Source organism: Nansenia antarctica, assembly GCF_963989245.1.
Source record: "Nansenia antarctica genome assembly, chromosome: 6".
NCBI classification, from domain to species: Eukaryota; Metazoa; Chordata; class Actinopteri; order Argentiniformes; family Microstomatidae; genus Nansenia; species Nansenia antarctica.
Window position 1 is genome coordinate 2,542,034 of NC_137676.1, and position 17,651 is coordinate 2,559,684.

General features: G+C 45.7%; 2 protein-coding genes across 2 annotated transcripts in view; one reads left to right on the plus strand and one right to left on the minus strand.

Moving 5' to 3' along the window:
- The window catches only part of LOC308159480 (uncharacterized protein), a 3,832-nt gene extending 2,192 nt beyond the window's left edge, over positions 1 to 1,640 (minus strand). Inside the window, exons 1-2 of the mRNA XM_080533277.1 lie at positions 1,513 to 1,640; positions 205 to 1,205 (exon numbers count right to left, since the gene is read on the minus strand). Of these exons, the coding sequence (XP_080389403.1) occupies positions 205 to 1,194 (990 nt within the window). The 5' untranslated portion in view covers positions 1,195 to 1,205; positions 1,513 to 1,640. The remainder of the gene's footprint in view (positions 1 to 204; positions 1,206 to 1,512) is intronic.
- Positions 1,641 to 3,358: 1,718 nt separating this feature from the next.
- LOC308159674 (solute carrier family 66 member 3-like) lies at positions 3,359 to 17,581 on the plus strand (the record flags this gene model as incomplete). Its single annotated transcript, XM_080533490.1, has 7 exons — positions 3,359 to 3,507; positions 5,969 to 6,051; positions 7,063 to 7,132; positions 8,594 to 8,651; positions 10,000 to 10,120; positions 13,071 to 13,112; positions 14,412 to 17,581. 7 exons carry the CDS (start codon positions 3,359 to 3,361, stop codon positions 14,504 to 14,506), a joined length of 618 nt encoding a protein of 205 aa, XP_080389616.1. The 3' UTR covers positions 14,507 to 17,581.
- Between the last annotated feature and the right edge of the window lie 70 nt (positions 17,582 to 17,651).

Consider the following 17,651-nt stretch of genomic DNA (forward strand, 5'->3'; position numbering starts at 1 on the left):
TAGCTATAACACTACTTTACATTGTTAGCAGGCTCACAAAACAAGCTGTGTTAGTTGACTAGTGATGTGTCATTGATTTTTAACAACGCAGAATTGATTTTCAACAACAATTTTCGAAAGAAAAGTCTGATCATTACATCGGATCCCGACATGTGGACCAAAGCATTAGAAAGTGTCACAAGTGATTCAGAGTGGTTAACTCACAAGGCCTAGTTCACTCTCCGTCAGCGATATAACAGACCGCGCCTTAAAAGCCTCGGGGCTGGCACACTCGATGTGCTCCGCCAGGAACACCTTCTCCTTGTTCTTCTGCAGCCATCTCCAAAGGTACCCCGCCTTAGCGTCGCACACCCAGGGGTTCCCATTTATGTCTAGTCCGAGCTCGTCAAGAGAGGGGAGCTTGTCCAGGAGACCGGGAGGGATGCGACGCAGCAGGTTGTCGTCGAGGCTCAGGTGCTGGAGGTTGGAGAGCTTGTGGAAGAGGGTCGGGGGAAGCTTGGTCAGTTTGTTCCTCAGAAGGAACAGGTGCGTCAGGTTGTTGTTGTTTGCGAAGGTAGAAGCGTCCAGGGTACTCAGTTTGTTCCCCTCCAGGGTAAGCCTCTCGAGTTGGCGCAGAGTTTTAAGCGAGTCCGAGGGGAGCTTCTCCAGGAGGTTATGGGAGAGGGCTAGCTTCTCCAGTCGGCGTAGCCTCTGGAACAGGGCCGCGGGGACAGCCTTGAGCCGGTTCCTTGACAGGTCCAGCCAGGTGAGGTTACTGTTGTCAGGGAACCACTCGGCGTCAACCCTGCTGAGCAGGTTGTCCACGATCACCACGCTTCTTAGCGGGGCGTGGCTGAATACGTTCGGAGGCAGGCGTTCTAGTTTGTTACCGGTGAGGTCCACCGTGTGCAGGAGAGGCACACCCCTGAATAGATCGGAGGGCAGCGTGCTGATCTTGTTGCCGTACAGATGGAGCTCTTGTAGAAGCGGTGTGGCGCTGAGGTGTTGTTCGGAGACGGAGGTGATGTTGGTGAGCTGGATGGTCAGGATGGTGGTGTTGCTCGGGAGTTTGTCTGAGGGGAAGTCTGTCAGGGGCACGCCGTTACAAACCACTTCCGCTCGCTTTGAGTAGCACTGGCAAAGGGCCGGACAAGAGAGGGCGTCATGGCAACAGCATGCCAGGAACAGGAGAGGAAGGAGGGCCCAGGTGTTCATCGCTAGGACCCCTAAAGAAAGAGCGGGAAAACAACCTCTGTCATCTCTGAGTTTTAACCAAGGATTCCTCCCTCCTTTCTTTAACTGTCTATCTATTACCACTAGAAACATACAAATGTGAGGTAAAAAAGTAAAATGACTGTGTTTCTGTTTCCTTTCCTACATTTCAGTTAAATAGTGTTGAAATGTAAACCTGTATGTGAGCATTCAAAGAACTTCTAGCAACGTATAATATATGGCATGAATTGTGCCTGTTCTACTCCAAACAATAAGCATTTGTTAATAAAATGTAGTAGGTATTTATTAAAGAAAACTTACCGGTAGTAGTATACTTTAGGCTTTACTAGGCTGAGGTGATTCAAGGCGATAACAGAGACACTGTTGTACGGTCGCTCCTTATATTGGATAAAATCGTCATCAGTTGCATAATTCTGTACAGTAAATTAGGAGGTTCTAACTCTATGACTAGTTCAGAGAGTTTGGACATAGATAGCTAATACAATGATTAGCCGTTGAGTAAATATTGACCAGTCACTTGGCAGGACAAGCAGTTCCACAGGAGACGACAGTAAAGATACTCAACCAAAAGCTGCAATTTAAGCAAATCTGAGGATAAAATCTCAGATCAGATCAGATTATAGCAACTGGTAATCTTCGTTTTTCGTGTGGTTATTTGAAAAGAACGATATTAGCTTGTGCATGCCTTGAGTTAAAACAAATACATCATAATATTGGAAATATTACGCACAAACGACTCTACCTCAGGCTCCTGTGTTGAAGTGTAGGCTACTTTTATTTTGGACAGTTGGAATGACCAAATCACCATTTTGGAATAACAAAATCACCCATGTGAACGATTGATTATGTCATGAGTAAGTGAGTTGTTATTTTTTCTGAGTGGGGCAGTCCCACTCATATTTTTCTTTTTATTGTGATAGAGATAGTAGAGATATGACAGGAAGGATGGGTGAGAGAGAGACAGAGAGACCGAGAGAGAGAGAGAGAGAGAGAGAGAGAGAGAGAGAGAGAGAGAGAGAGAGAGAGAGAGAGAGAGAGAGAGAGAGAGAGAGAGAAGGGATGGCAGGACATGTCCGTGGCAATCGAACCAGGAACCCTGCGGTTACATGGTCAACACTTAGTCCACTACGCCACCTAAGCACCCCGCCAAGTGAGTTGTTGACATGTGTTTGTATGTACTTTGTGTTTGAGCAACATGATGAGTCACACAGACACCCTCTTACTCACATGTAGGTGAGCCTGTGTGTGCTCATGACTGGATGATGAGAACATGACACAGGAGAAAAGCTTTTACAGAAATTCATCATTAAACAACTTCTATTTTGATTTTATTGATCTTCATTTAGAGAAAGAAAGAAAACCAAATATAGATATTGTCTAACATAAAAAAAAAAAAAATCTGATATCGAAAACTATGTTTGTAACATTGTCATTGCCAAGATAGGACCTCAGATGACAATAACTAGAAACATTAATTCTAGAAGAAACTTTGTGGGCTTGCACAGTGTTAAGAAGATAGTTGGACTTGCTGAAGCAAGCCCACAAATATGCATGACGGATAACTAGTTGGCTTGCTAGTTACTCAGCTAATTGAAGGCTGTCATTTTATGCAAGTCTATTTGTAAAAGAAGATAATACATAAATAAATAAATATATAGATAGACATAGATAGCTTGCTAATTCTCAGGTTTTGTTTTTTAACACAAATGACAGTGATGTTACAAAAAGTTGAACAGTTTCAAAAGTAGTATCAGGTATCAGAATTATTTTTTAAGTTAATTGTTAAGAGCTTTCTGCACAGTTTACAGTTGGATTGGTGTGAATAGACATTTTTTATTTCTTTTTTGATTAGGACTACCGAACTACGACAGAGCTCAGAATTCAATTCTCTGATGATTATGCTTCCATAGGGTCTGCAGTCAACCCTGCAGCTGACGCGCAGTGTTGCCAGATTGGGCGTATTCCCGCCCAACTGGGCTACTTTTGATCACACTGGACGGGAAGAAAAGCATTTGCCTGTTTTGTTTTGGTGGATTCGGCGGTTTTCAGACTGTGGTTGGGCTGGAAATAGTCAATCCCACCTGGCAACCCTGCTGACGCGGTGGTTTGAAGTCTGCGTGAAAGTTAGTATTTGGAGACAATAACAATGGAAGGAGCCAGTGTACTGTTAGATATAGCTACTTACAGCAATTTCTTTCTGTGCTTGATTTTGAAAGTACCGCAGATTCTCCTGCTAACGAGAGCGAAGTCATCCAAGGGGGTGAGCCTGCGAGCCACGCTGCTGGAGGTGACCGGGTGAGTATGGGACCTCTCCTCTCTCTCTGGTCTCAGTGGGACTGGGATTAGAGCAGTGTTTCTCAACCCTCTCCTCGGGGCGCCCCAGCCGATTACTGACAGCACAGCCCAGAAGTTTATTATGTGGGATGTTGGCAAATACGTTTATGTAAAGGCAGATATGACACCCTCTCATTTTTGGGATGTTTTAATTGATTGTTTCTGCATATGCTCTCTCTATATATAATACAGCCAGCCACTGTTATGGAATGTTGTTTTTGTTGTTTATATAAGTTTATATACCTGAGGGACCCCCAAACACATCATTTAGTGCACCTACATACATTGCAAAAAAAAAGTCAGCTCTTAAAAACAAAAGAAAAAAAGCTATAAAATAGGGAAAATATTACTTCAAATAAGCAAGATGATCTGCCAAATTTCACATGCCAATATATTTTTAAAACAAGTAGAGAAGATCTTAAAACTAGCGCAGTCAGACAAAAAACAAGCACGTTTATTATTATAAAAACAGGATTGCCTTGATTTAAGATATTTCATCTTACTATGTACTTGTTGCAGTGTGCCTATGTTTGTGTATGACAATCAAGAGTTTGAGTGATTCTTCCTGTGTTCTGTGAGCTTTAATTTCACTTTAACTCTTTTCTTCACCTGCATTTGAAGCACGAGGTAAAAGAAAAGTGCTTCATATTATGTATTCTACTGTATCGCCACGGTAACATACATGCAGTCTTATCTCCTTCTGGAGGTCCACCTTTGAGTTGTTTACCTCCTCAGAGGACACGTGGTAGGCAGGAAGATATGTGCTTAATGGACTGACTTACATAGCGCCTTATTCCAAAGCGCTTTACAACGGCCTCTCATTCACCCATTCACACACACATTCACACACCAATGGCGGCAAGCTAACATGCAAGGCGCCGACCCGCTCATTGGGAGCAATTTGGGGTTCAGTGTCTTGCCCAAGGACACTTCGACATGTGGCCAGCCAGCGCTCGAACCGCCGATCTGCCAACCTTGCGATCATTAGACGCCGACTCTACCTCCTGCGCCACAGCCGCCCCAAAAGAACATGTGCTGTAATCAGCACTCCAGTTGAGGGGGGATGAGGAGGGATGGCATCCCCCCTGAAATAAAAACAGTCAAAATCATCCCCCTTCTAAAACTGCCATCCCCCCTTTCCATCCCTTATGTCATTTTATCAATGAACGTGGTATTACTGCTATTTCAACATTTAGTTTTGCGCATATTGAGTCAAATACTGTGGGCGAGGGGGGGGGCACGCACACATGCAATGACATCTTTTACCACCAAGTCACTGACACTGAAGTCACTGACGCTGTGGGGATGCTAACATTGTCCCCATATGATAAAATCCACCATCCCCCCCTGATTTTCTTTTACAACTTGAGTAGCCTACTGGCTGTATGAGAGAGGGTAAGCTATGCATTCTATAACGCTCTCTCAGTATAGCTCTGCAGCTGTGGAGTCGTATAACTCTGTCACTCCCCAGCACAGATAAAAGGTCAACTGGGATGGGGTGATCTGTGATGGAGTGGTGAGGAGGAGAAAGAGGAGGAGGAAGTGTGTGTGTGTGTTGGGGGGGGGGGGGTGGGTAGTGGAGGAAGGCAAGATCCCAGATAATACTGTCTGGCAGACAGCTAACTCCATAATAATCCTGGAGAGCTTTGTGATTGTTGCCTGCATAGGCTCACAGTACAGACAGCCACATGTGCCCCTGTGCACTGGCGGACTAAGGGGGGGAGGGCAGGGGGGGCGACCGCCCCTCCTGGTGCCCCCACGGTTGAAAAATGTCTCTCTTAAGTGCCCTTTTGAGTGGCAAAAATGCCCTTTTGAGTGGCGAAAATGAGAGGATGTGCCCTATTGGTGCCCCTCCAATGGTCTAAACTTGACCATGTGCACTGATGGGGTCCCGTGTTGTGCAGTAGGTGCCCTTCAAACAGCCTGAGTCTGCCACCGCCCCTGTGTGTCCTGTCCGCTGCCAGTCATAGAGCTCTCTGCCTCGCCAGCAGTACAGAGCCTGGACTCTTTGAAGACGGGCCTAAAAACCTTTCTATTCAAAAAGGCCTTTGACTGTTGAACCTGTGTTCATTCTTGTGATTTATTTTGTTTCTTTTTTTTAATGTTTTTAACTTATTATGTTTTTAGGTTGTTTTGTTTTTAACTTATTATGTTTTTAGGTTGTTTTGTTTTTAACTTATTATGTTTTTAGGTTGTTTTTGTTTTTAACTTATTATGTTTTTAGGTTGTTTTGTTTTTAACTTATTATGTTTTTAGGTTGTTTTGTTTTTAACTTATTATGTTTTTAGGTTGTTTTGTTTTTAACTTATTATGTTTTTAGGGTTGTTTTTTTTCTCTCTGTAGCACTCTGAGATTCTTTTGAATGAAAAGTGCAATACAAATAAAATGTATTATTATTAACATCTCTGTGTGTTCCTTTCAGGTATATTGTGTTTGTCACCTACCAGCGGCATCATGACTACCCTCTCTCCACCTACCTGGAGTACCCAATACTGATTGTGCAAGGTGCTGGCTGGGGTCTCTCTCTCTCTCTCTCTCTCTCTCTCTCTCTCTCTCTCTCTCTCTCTCTCTCTCTCTCTCTCTCTCTCATAGGTCTTTCTGTTTGTGTGTGTTTGTTGTTCTGTAAGATGCTGTAGAGAGACAAAGACAGAGGGATGGGATTGTTTGTTCAAGTGTCAGAGGGGATTGGTTGTGTGTGTGTCTGTGTGTGTGTGTCTGTGTGTGTGTGTGTGTGTTTGTGCGTGCATTTTTCCTGGATACACGGTGTACAGATTTTTCGCCCTTGCTTGCTTGCTATGCGGCGGTGGTCCTCGGGCCTCTCCTCGGGGGCCCCCGGCCGCCTCGCGTGCTTGGTCTGTTCCGCCGCTGGGGCACCTGCTTGGCTAGCCTGGTGTGGGGCTATTATAGTCTGTGCTTGGTTAGCTGGGTGTGCTGGTGGTGGGGCGGGTCGTGTGTGTGTGGGGCGGCGGGGGCCCCCCAGGGGGGGGGGGGTTTGGGGGCCGCTGCTGTGCGCTGGGAGGCAAACTGGTAGTAGTCGCTCTATGAGTAGAGGGCTGCAAGGGGAGTTTTTCTGGATGCACAGTGTACAGGTTTTTTTACTGTTGCCTGCTTGCGTGTTCTGTCATCACGTGAAGCGCATTGGATCACATCTTGTGAGAAACAGGGTTCCCACGGGTCCTTGAAATCCTTGAAAGTTTGTGAATTACAGGGGGAAAAAAGCAAGGTCTTAAAAGTTTTTAAAATAGACATGGGTCATTGAAAGTGCTTGAATTCTTCTCTCTCTCTCTCTCTCTCTCTCTCTCTAAAAAAAACTAATATAGTATATATAAAAAAATGTTTAACTAGTTCTGTCTCAAACTATGCCGTGTTGGGTCCTTGAATTTGAGGGAATTGAGTCTTGAAAGTCCTTGAAAAGTGCTTGAATTTGATGTTTCAGAAGGTGTGGGAACCCTGGAGAAATGCGCTATACAAATAAAACTTGACTTGACGTTGAGGTCTTCTGTGTTCTTGTTCCAGACACCGTCCTGCTGCTTCTCATCCTCCACTACGACGGGAACCTGACACTGAGCGTCCTCTACAGCCTGCTGTATCCTTTATCATTTGACATGTTTGGCCATTTAGCAGACGCCTTATTCCAAAGCCACTTACAATCAATCCACCAGTCGTAGCAGGAAGAGTAATCTAGCTCAGGCCAGGGGCCATTGGCAGTCGTTGTGACTGGACACAGGAGAAACAGTACAAAGGGGGCAGTATAAATCTTAGGAGACACAGTATAGGGGGGTAGTAGATGTATCCTCTTCTCTTATTTCTTGTCTTATGTCTAACAAAGAGTGCAAAAAAACAGCATCCGCACACTCAAATCTGTGCAAAAAAACATAGTTATTCTTTTTGAGTGGGGCAGTCCCACTCATATTTTTCTTTTTATTGAGACAGTAGAGATTTTGACAGGAAGGATGGGCGAGAGAGAGAAGGGATGAGCTGTAGTTGTAGTCTTAGGGCCAATCCCAATTCCCTTTTCTACCCCTATGGCTCGTTTTCGAGTGTCACTCGATTCGAAGGCAAGCCCTACCCCTTGAAATCTAAGCCCTATGAATTGGGACAGCCCTTCACGGCGCCTACGTCATCAACAGTGGTTTAGACGCGGTACGGGTGACGCGTTGTGTTGCCGGCGAATTCTCACATCTGTGACCGGAGGAGATAGCAAAGATGGCGGCCGTTAGCATCGCAAACACTATGATAACATCCTCCGTAGTATCTAGTCTATTTCAGTCACAGACATGTTCAACAACAACACGTTTTACAACAAGGAAGGGATACAACTAATAAACATGTTAACTCACTATTCACCTTGTTATACAACAACTACTACTACAAGTGTCTATGACTACTGTTAATGTTAAATCCGTGTGGAGCTAATGCTATCGCGTCTCCACAGGCTAAAGTACAACACTGATATCCTTAACTTATGTCCTAAACACACTACTGTCATAACGTACCTTCTCCTTGACATGGACATAAACACCTGCTACCTTCTTTGAAAGAAATCGCGATTTATTCAGTGAAAACTAGTACATGATATCACAACATAGCATAGCATTCGCGAACACTATGCTAACAACACTATGATAACATCCTCCGTAGTATAGGATAAACGGGTTATTTTGATAAACTGGACACATTTTGTGAATATATATGGTTACTTTCTCGCCTGAAAACATATAAAAACTTCATAAAATGACATTAACACTTGTAGAGCCAAATTACAGATTGTAGCCAATGGCGGCCAAAATTGAGGATTTTATATTTGTAGATGATTCGCAATGCATCCTGGTATCAAGGGGTAGCATACCGTTAGCCCTTCGAAGCTAGTGTGGTCCTGGAATCGCTCGAAACGAAGTAATAGTTAGCCCTCCCCCTTACCCCTAGCCCTCGATGAAATATGAATTGAGACAGCCCTCGCCCTAAACGTGAACGCGCAAATCGAGCCATAGGGGTGAAAACGAAGGGCTAGGGGTGAATTGGGATTGGGCCTTAACACTCAGTCCAGATTTGTAGGAGGGTGGAAGCTGCTCACACTGCAGGGATGGACCATTGATCTGGCTATGGTGAGTGTTGGGTGGTGGGTGGGGGCTATGGTGAGTGTTGGAGTGGTGGGTGGGGGCTATGGTGAGTGTTGGCTGGTGGGTGGGGGCTATGGTGAGTGTTGGCTGGTGGGTGGGGGCTATGGTGAGTGGTGGGTGGTGGGTGGGGGCTATGGTGAGTGTTGGGTGGTGGGTGGGGGCTATGGTGAGTGTTGGCTGGTGGGTGGGGGCTATGGTGAGTGTTGGCTGGTGGGTGGGGGCTATGGTGAGTGGTGGGTGGTGGGTGGGGGCTATGGTGAGTGTTGGGTGGTGGGTGGGGGCTATGGTGAGTGTTGGGTGTTGGGTGTTGGGTGATGGGTGGTGCACATTTGCACTGAGACATCTTCTGCCCCTCAGCACTACGTCTCCTAAAGACGCCCGCTTTCCCCTCTACTGTGTCCCTATAAGAACTTCTATTGCCCCCCTGGTACTGTTTCTCTGTTCCTCCAGTATTAAAAAAAGAAAAAAGAAAAGAAGGTGATAGAAGAAGGTTTTTCCTCCTATCAGTGGCCCCGGGCCCGAGCTAGATTACTCTTCCTGCCACGAATGGTGGACTGATGATTCACATGCTTAGTATTCAAATGTATTGATTGTAAGTCGCTTTGGAATAAGGCGTCTGCTAAATGCCAAAAATGTAAATGTAAATTTGTTTGGTTAGGTCTAACAAGGTCTAGTAGGAATGTGATCCGTTATCGTACTGCTTAAAAACAAACACTTCTTGTGTAGCTTCTGTTACTTGTACTTTTTTTTTTTTTTAAAGAAACTTTTCTGGTTAGGAACATAGTAAACAATTGATGGAAAGCGAACCCTTATCCCCAAATGATCCCAATCGCGAAAAACCCCACACGCTACCGTATGTTAAGTGGTTTTAAGACAATGCAATACATTTAATACGCCCCTTCCTTGTCGGGGTAATTCATCTTGGTCTTGTCTCTCTCTTTCTCTCTCTCTCTCTCTCTCTCTCTCTCTCTCTATGTCTGTCTCTCTCCCTCTGTCTCTCTCTCTCTCTCTCTCTCTATGTCTGTCTCTCTCTCTCTCTCTGTCTCTCTCTCTCTCTGTGTGTCTCTCTCTCTCTCTCTATGTCTGTCTCTCTCTCTCTCTCTCTATGTCTGTCTCTCTCCCTCTGTCTCTCTCTCTCTATGTCTGTCTCTCTCCCTCTGTCTCTCTCTCTCTATGTCTGTCTCTCTCTCTCTCTCTCTATGTCTGTCTCTCTCTCTCTCTCTCTCTCTCACTCTCTCTCTCTTTCTCTTTCTCTCTGTGTCTCTCTCTCTCTCTGTCTCTGTCTCTCTCTCTCTCTCTGTCTCTCTCTCTCTCTCTCTCCCCCCCCTCTCAGAGCCTGTGTACCATCATCAGTGGCAGCAGTAAGGTCTCTCAGCTCCAGTGTCTGTGGGGGTCTCAGGACTCCGCCCAGGTCAGCGCACTCTCCTGGAGCATGTCCTTCTACACCTGCCTGGGTGAGTATGGGGTGGGGGGTCTGGGTGGGTCTGGGGGTGGGGGCCTGGATGAGTCTGGGGTACTTATGTAATTTAACAGGAGTTATGTATGTACGCATCAGCCATTTATACTGTATACGTTTCAAGCTACTGCTGACTGTCTGCCTCTGTGCCTCCTCACGTGTCTCTCTCTCTCTCCAGTCTTCTAAAGATATTTCCTCCTCTATTTCCCTCTTGTCTTTAGTTTTTTTTTCCTAGCACCAGGGGAGCCCCCCCTCCCAAATTTCGTTGTTTGGTACCTGTACTATATCAATGACAATAAAGACCATTCATTCATATATCTTCCTCCCATAATCTCAGTCTGGATTCTGATGATTCACCAGACCCAGACACAAACAAGTCTTACAGAGTTAATAATAATAATAATAATAATAATAATAATAATAACAATAGCTTAGATTTATATTGTGCCTTTCTCAAACCCAAGGACGCTTAACTGATTTCATAGACAGACAGTCAGACAGACAGAACAGAGAAACAAAGCAAAGAAACAAAGACAGCGAGAGTGACAAACTACACTAGAGGCCAAAGGCCTTAGAGAACAGGTGGGTTTTGAGGGCTGATTTAAAGGTGTCCAGGGTAGGGGGGGGGGGGGGGGGGGGGGGCGTTGCGGATCGCTGTGGGGAGAGAGTTCCAGAGGGTGGGAGCTGCCACACTGAAAGCTCTGCCCCCGAAGGTCCGTAGGTTGGTGCGGGGGGTGGAGAGTAGGCCCATGCCTAGGGAAGGGGTGTGTTGACAGAGAAGGTCAGTGAGGTACTGGGGGGCGCAGGCGTGGAGGGATTTGAGGAAGTTGAAGGTATTTGAAGAAATTATTCTTTGGAATGTCATATTTGTTTGATATTTCTGCAAAGGACATCAGTACTTCCTCGTTACTGTACATGTCCTGTACTTTCCTTAGCCCTTTTTCGGCCCATATTCGAAATCCTGCATCGTTTTTCCCTGGTTTAAAATTCACATGACATTCTGAGGACGCTGAAGTCACTGACGCTGTGGGGATGCTAAAATCCACCATCCCCCCCCTGATTTTCTTTTACAACTTGAGTACTGAGTGCAATGGTAAGCTTGGTGTGACGGAACGGCCTTCCGAATCCATCCAAGCAGGTTAGCAGGGAGGTTTTCAGATGAAAAATAAAACATAATGGACCGCAGCTCTGAGGGACAGAGCTTTAGTGTGACAGACCCCCCCATCCTCTGGAACTCTCTCCCTGCCCCCCCCCCCACCCTCTGGAACTCTCTCCCTGCCCCCCCCCCCACCCTCTGGAACTCTCTCCCTGCCCCCCCCCCCCACCCTCTGGAACTCTCTCCCTCCGGTGATCCGTAACACCCCCCCCCCCAACCCTGGACGCCTTTCAAACAGCCCTCGAGTCCCGCCTGTTCACCAAGGCCTTCAGCCCCGAGTTCTGTTGTTGTTTTGTTTGCCTGACTGTTTTTGTTTTCTTTCCTGTTTCTCTGTAAAGCGACCTTGGGTCCCCTGAAAGGCCGCTGTATCGATTCAAGTTGTTATTATTTTTGGGGAGAAGGTCCGGTGCCCACCTAGAGCCCCTCTCTTACTTGTCTATCAATATTGTGGTGTGTGTGTGTGTGTGTGTAGGTGTGTGTGTGTGTGTGTGTGTAGGTGTGTGTGTGTGTGTGTGTGGAAGTGCGTGCGTGCGCAAAACCTAAAACAACCCGAAGAGGGATTGAGTGGCTCTCGCCGGTTTATCGACAGACCAAAACCACGGGGTCGACTTGGGGGGGTGCTTAGTAATGGAAGAGAAGAGGGACAAAAGAGATGGAGGAAATAAAAATCAATACATTCTCACATGAATGCGAGCAGGAGGGAGTGGACTCCAACACAGCACAAACTTCTTTCTAAAGTAGAAAAACCACAACGGCATGTTTTCTTCCCACAGAACAGTCAGATATGGTTCTGACTTGTCCTGCTGATGCAGACGACTCCTACTGTGTCTGGCAGCTGATGAAAGGCGTTGCCTCTGTCTGTCTGCTGGGCCTAATATAATCACATTCACATTCACATGAAGTATCCTCCCTTCCTAGCCAGGCCCTCGACTGTTCTGTTGGCTGTTGGCCCATCTCAATGACTGTGTGTGTGTGTGTGTGTGTGTGTGTGTGTGTCTTTGACTCTGGCTAGCCTACTCAAGCTCGCTGTCTTATCTAGATACATTTTGCGGCGCACGAATCACTGAATGATGCTGATATTTAGCTAGATAAGACAGCGAGCTTGCTAGGCTAGCCAGAGTCAAAGATATAGCTGCGAGATGTCTACTGGGCATCTAGATAGCACACACACACGCACACACACACACACACACACACACACACACACACACACACGCACACACACACACACACACACACACACACACACACACACACGCACACACACACACACACACACACGCTAGCTAGCAAACAAACAAACTCACTGTGATCCTTCTTTAACACTTAATCAGCCATGAGGGTGAGTGACCCCTGTGAGTAAAACATTTTTGGTATATCTTTGCACTCGATCAAATTTCAGGACCCTCCTTTCATGACTTTTCCTAGATATGAGCGTTCTACCACCCCAGTATCCTTACATTTTCATTTTTCATTAGGATAAGCAAGTATAAAGATATTTTGCAACTAGTGATAGTGATTCAGACACTGTAAACTGGCAAAATCCAATATACAAAAGAATGTATTATAGCAGCTCATGAACTGCAGAGATGAATCTTGGAAGTGGTTTAAATACCAGGTTATTTTAACGAGGTTCAAGCGTTGGGGCCGACTCCTGTGTGCTGTCTCTTTCTCTCTCTCTCTATGTCTCTCTCTCTCTCTCTCTATGTCTGTCTCTCTCTCTCTCTCTCTGTCTCTCTGTCTCTCTGTCTCTCTCTCTTTTTTTTACACTCAGTCTGTCTTTGTGTTTCAGCCAGGATGTTCACTACCGTGATGACGACCGGGGACACGCAGGGTGAGTTTGAACGTTTAACGTTTTAATGTTCCTCGGAGCAAGACCAACCGTCACTCCAAATCTTTTATCCCTTCAGCTATCAGACTACTTAACTCAGACGGTGATCACTTCAAGTAGACTTACCGTGCACTGTTCTTAGTCCGGTAGTTTTTAATTTTTCAGATTTCTTTCTAAAAGGTGCCCTTTAATGACCTAGTTGTCTGTTTACCAGTGGTCTAGCACCATGGCCTGGGGTGGTCCAGTGGTCTAGCACCATGGCCTGGGGTGGTCCACTGGTCTAGCACCATGTCCTGGGGTGGTCCAGTGGTCTAGCACCATGGCCTGGGGTGGTCCAGTGGTCTAGCACCATGGCCTGGCGTGGTCCACTAGTCTAGCACCATGGCCTGGGGTGGTCCAGTGGTCTAGCACCATGGCCTGGGGTGGTCCAGTGGTCTAGCACCATGGCCTGGGGTGGTCCACTAGTCTAGCACCATGTCCTGACTCCTGGGGTGGTCCAGTGGTCTAGCACCATGGCCTGGGGTGGTCCAGTGGTCTAGCACCATGGCCTGGGGTGGTCCAGTGGTCTAGCACCATGGCCTGGGGTGGTCCAGTGGTCTAGCACCGTGGCCTGGGGTGGTCCAGTGGTCTAGCACCATGGCCTGGGGAGGTCCAGTAGTCTAGCACCATGGCTTGGGCTGGTCCAGAGGTCTAGGACCATGGCCTGGGGTGGTCCGGTGGTCTAGCACCGTGGCCTGGGGTGGTCCAGTGGTCTAGCACCATGGCCTGGGGTGGTCCAGTGGTCTAGCACCATGGCCTGGGGTGGTCCAGTGGTCTAGCACAGTGGTCTACAGTGCACACATAAGCCCATGTCGGCATGGGTTCGAATCCGGCCCATGCCCTGCTGACATGCCCTCTCTCTCCCTTCTTCTCCTTACTTTCCTGTCTGTCTTAACTACATCTGTCGAATACAATGAAAAATATGAGTGAGACTGCCCCACTCAGGAAAAAATAAATAAATTAAATAAATTAAAAAACACATCAGAATGATCCTGCTATCCAGGATCAGATCTATGTGGCTGATTTTGAATCGTATAGGGGAAATCAGCCAGCTCGATCTGATCCTGGATCAGAGATTCTGATCCAGATTAAAAGATGATGATGATGATGATGATGACCAACCATCATCAATACATGTCATTGTCACAGATACAGTAACTTTCCTAAACAGAAGGTTGTGGTGTGATTTAGCACGGTAGGATGCGTGAGGTGAAGGCTCAGTTTGGGCCTTTTTAACTCTCTGGTTCTTTGGTTTCTCCACAGTTCTGGTGCGGTTCGCTGTCTTGTCGACGCTCAACGGATGGGTGCTCGCTACGGTCCTCCACTACCGACGAGGAGGGGGCAAGAAGCAGGACTAAAGCCTGGCTGGTACACACATAAAGATAATCTGGTACACACATAAAGATAATCTGGTACACACACAAAGATAATCTGGTACACACATAAAGATAATCTGGTACACAAAGATAATCTGGTACACACAAAGATAATGGTACACACACAAAGATAATCTGGTACACACATAAAGATAATCTGGTACACACACAAAGATAATCTGGTACACACATAAAGATAATCTGGTACACACATAAAGATAATCTGGTACACACATAAAGATAATCTGGCCGATTTTGGCTCTAAAGATTATCCTACCAGATGATCCTGTGGTGTGAGGTGTGTTGAGAGTCCATTTCTCCCGACAATCTGCTCGGAAAATGGTCGGGGGCCTACGATCGTAAATATTAAACATGTTCTGTTGTGTGTGGGTGAAATTGACAACTCCCAAATCCGATTGTCACATGACCTATATGAAACCACCAGCAGACCAACAAACAACCACCAAAGTCTTACTGACTAGTCTTAAGTAGGGCTGACACCATTCATCGAATCACTAGTCATTCGATTCCAAAGAATCCTTTTTTTTTCTAAACATCAAGTTGAGTTGTTAATGTCACTCAACTGTTGAGTTAAGTTGAGTGACATTAAAACGTTTTTCTGGTTCTAAGCATTGGCATACCTTATGTCAATGGTTCTAAACTGCCATGGCTAATAGCCAATATAATGTATTATTTTTTCTCAGTAAATATAAAAAATTAAATATATATCTTCAGAATAAATCGACAGAATACTTGGAACACCAGAACACTCCATCGTTGCAGCGCTCTACAGTCTTAAGTAGATGTGTTGGTCTCTCCTCAGCCAAATTAAACTCTAACAAGAGGAGGAGGAGGGTGCAATCAATCACGCCTGACAAACACATTCTGTCCATCCTGGCGGTTCCTCTGAACTTGTTGAACTCGTCTACTTACAATCAGTGGATTTACCGTACCACCGCCTACCTCAATCAGGACACTGTCCCTCAGCTGTGTTCCAACGTCTACAGACCTTGGAGAAGATTAATAGTCACCCCAGTCCCCCTCTGGACTCATTGTCACCTAGGTCATTATTCACATTATTCATGATCAGTTATAATCCATAACGAGACAATGCATGTCGTCAGGAACAATTGATTTGAGACCTGGATAGTAATTCATTTACATTTTACATTTCGGGCAATTAGCAGACGGCCTTATTCCAAAGCGACTTACAATCGATACGTTTGACTAAGGAAGTGAATCGTCAATTCACCAGTTCTAGCAGGAAGAGTAATCTAGCTCAGGCCAGGGGGCGCTGGCAGTCGTCGTGAAAAAGTCTCTTTTTTTTTGCTGGAGAGACAGTACAAGGGTTAGACACTGGAGAGACAGTACAAGGGTTAGACACTGGAGAGACAGTACAAGGGTTAGACACTGGAGAGACAGCACAAGGGTTAGACACTGGAGAGACAGTACAAGGGTTAGACACTGGAGAGACAGTACAAGGGTTAGACACTGGAGAGACAGTACAAGGGTTAGACACTGGAGAGACAGTACAAGGGTTAGACACTGGAGAGACAGTACAAGGGTTAGACACTGGAGAGACAGTACAAGGGGAACTCTGGAGAGACAGCACAAGGGGGGCAGTAGAGTCTTAGGAGGCTCCTCCCCCCAGCAGTGCCACTGCGTCTCCTGAAGATGCTCTTCCCCCTTACTGTGTCCCCTAAAACTTCTACTGCCCCCCTTGTACTGTTTCTCTGTTTCTCCAGTGTCGATATATTAAAAAAATATATAAAAAAGGTCTAGGTTCAGAAGAAGGTGATAGAAGAAGGTTTTTCCTTCGATCACAGAGACTGCCAATGGCCCCGGGCCTGAGCTGGATTACTCTTCCTGCTACGACTGGTGGATTGATGATTCACTTGCTTAGTCAAATGTATCGATTGTAAATCGCTTTGGAATAAGGCGTCTGCTGAATGCCAAACATGCAAAATGTAAAGGAGGCATAGTATAGGGGAGAAGCAGGTGTCTCAGGAGACGTAGTGCTGGGGGGGGGGGGTGGTGGTAACGTCTTCATGTGGGGAACATCTTGACATTGATCAGCTTAATCAAAGTATTGTAAACGGTAAACGGACTGCACTTCTATAGCGCCTTTATCCAAAGCGCTTTACAACGGCCTCTCATTCACCCATTCACACACCAATGGTGGCAAGCTACCATGCAAGGCGCCGGCCCGTTCACTGGGGTTCAGTGTCTTGCCCCAAGGACACTTCGACATGTGGCCAGCCGGGGCTCGAACCGCCGATCTGCCAACCCTGCGATCATTAGACAGCGACTCTACCTCCTGCGCCCCTGTAAATGCACAATGAAGAAACAAGTCTCTGTTGTTTGTCTTAATAGATTATTGTATTTATTCAGATTTGTTTGTGGACAGGCAGTCATACATATGAGATATGTTTCCATGGTTCTGTCTGTAAACACAAGTCTCTAAAGCCAGTCACCTAACAGACATAATCTGGGGGCAGGATATGCTCAACTACTAAAGTGTCAAACACTTTTATTCTGATATTCTGATATTGTAACATCTTTCTGTGATTTTGAATGTATTGCTATAAGTTACAGTACATGTGTCTATCTTGCATATACTGACTGTGTGACCTCATATAGAACGATGACAATGTTAAAAATGTTTTTTTCCCCCTTACACTGAACTTCTGAACATAACAGGGCAAGAATGATATATATGTGCAGTGAAATATTTTGTCTTCATAAAAATAAAACTATCACTTTGAGAAAGATAAACCCCCTTAGAAATCTCTTTGTGTAGAACCATCGACAGAACAACAACATTCACTCATTCATATATATATACACAAACCCCCACACTTTTACAAAACCATAACTGTAACATACAGACACAGGTAGATAACACACCTGGGGTCTGGTGGAACATGACATCTATAAAATAAGGCATTCTTCTGTGAACTAAATACTGTAGTGTTGTTTAATCTTCTCTACCCCCCCACATAACAATGGAACTGCCTCCTATAACATGCATATACAGAAAGGCCAAAAATAATGAACCATTTTGGGTTACAGAGTAGTGTTATCACTTATCAGACTGCAATGCTTAGGTGATAGCACGGTTACCCTG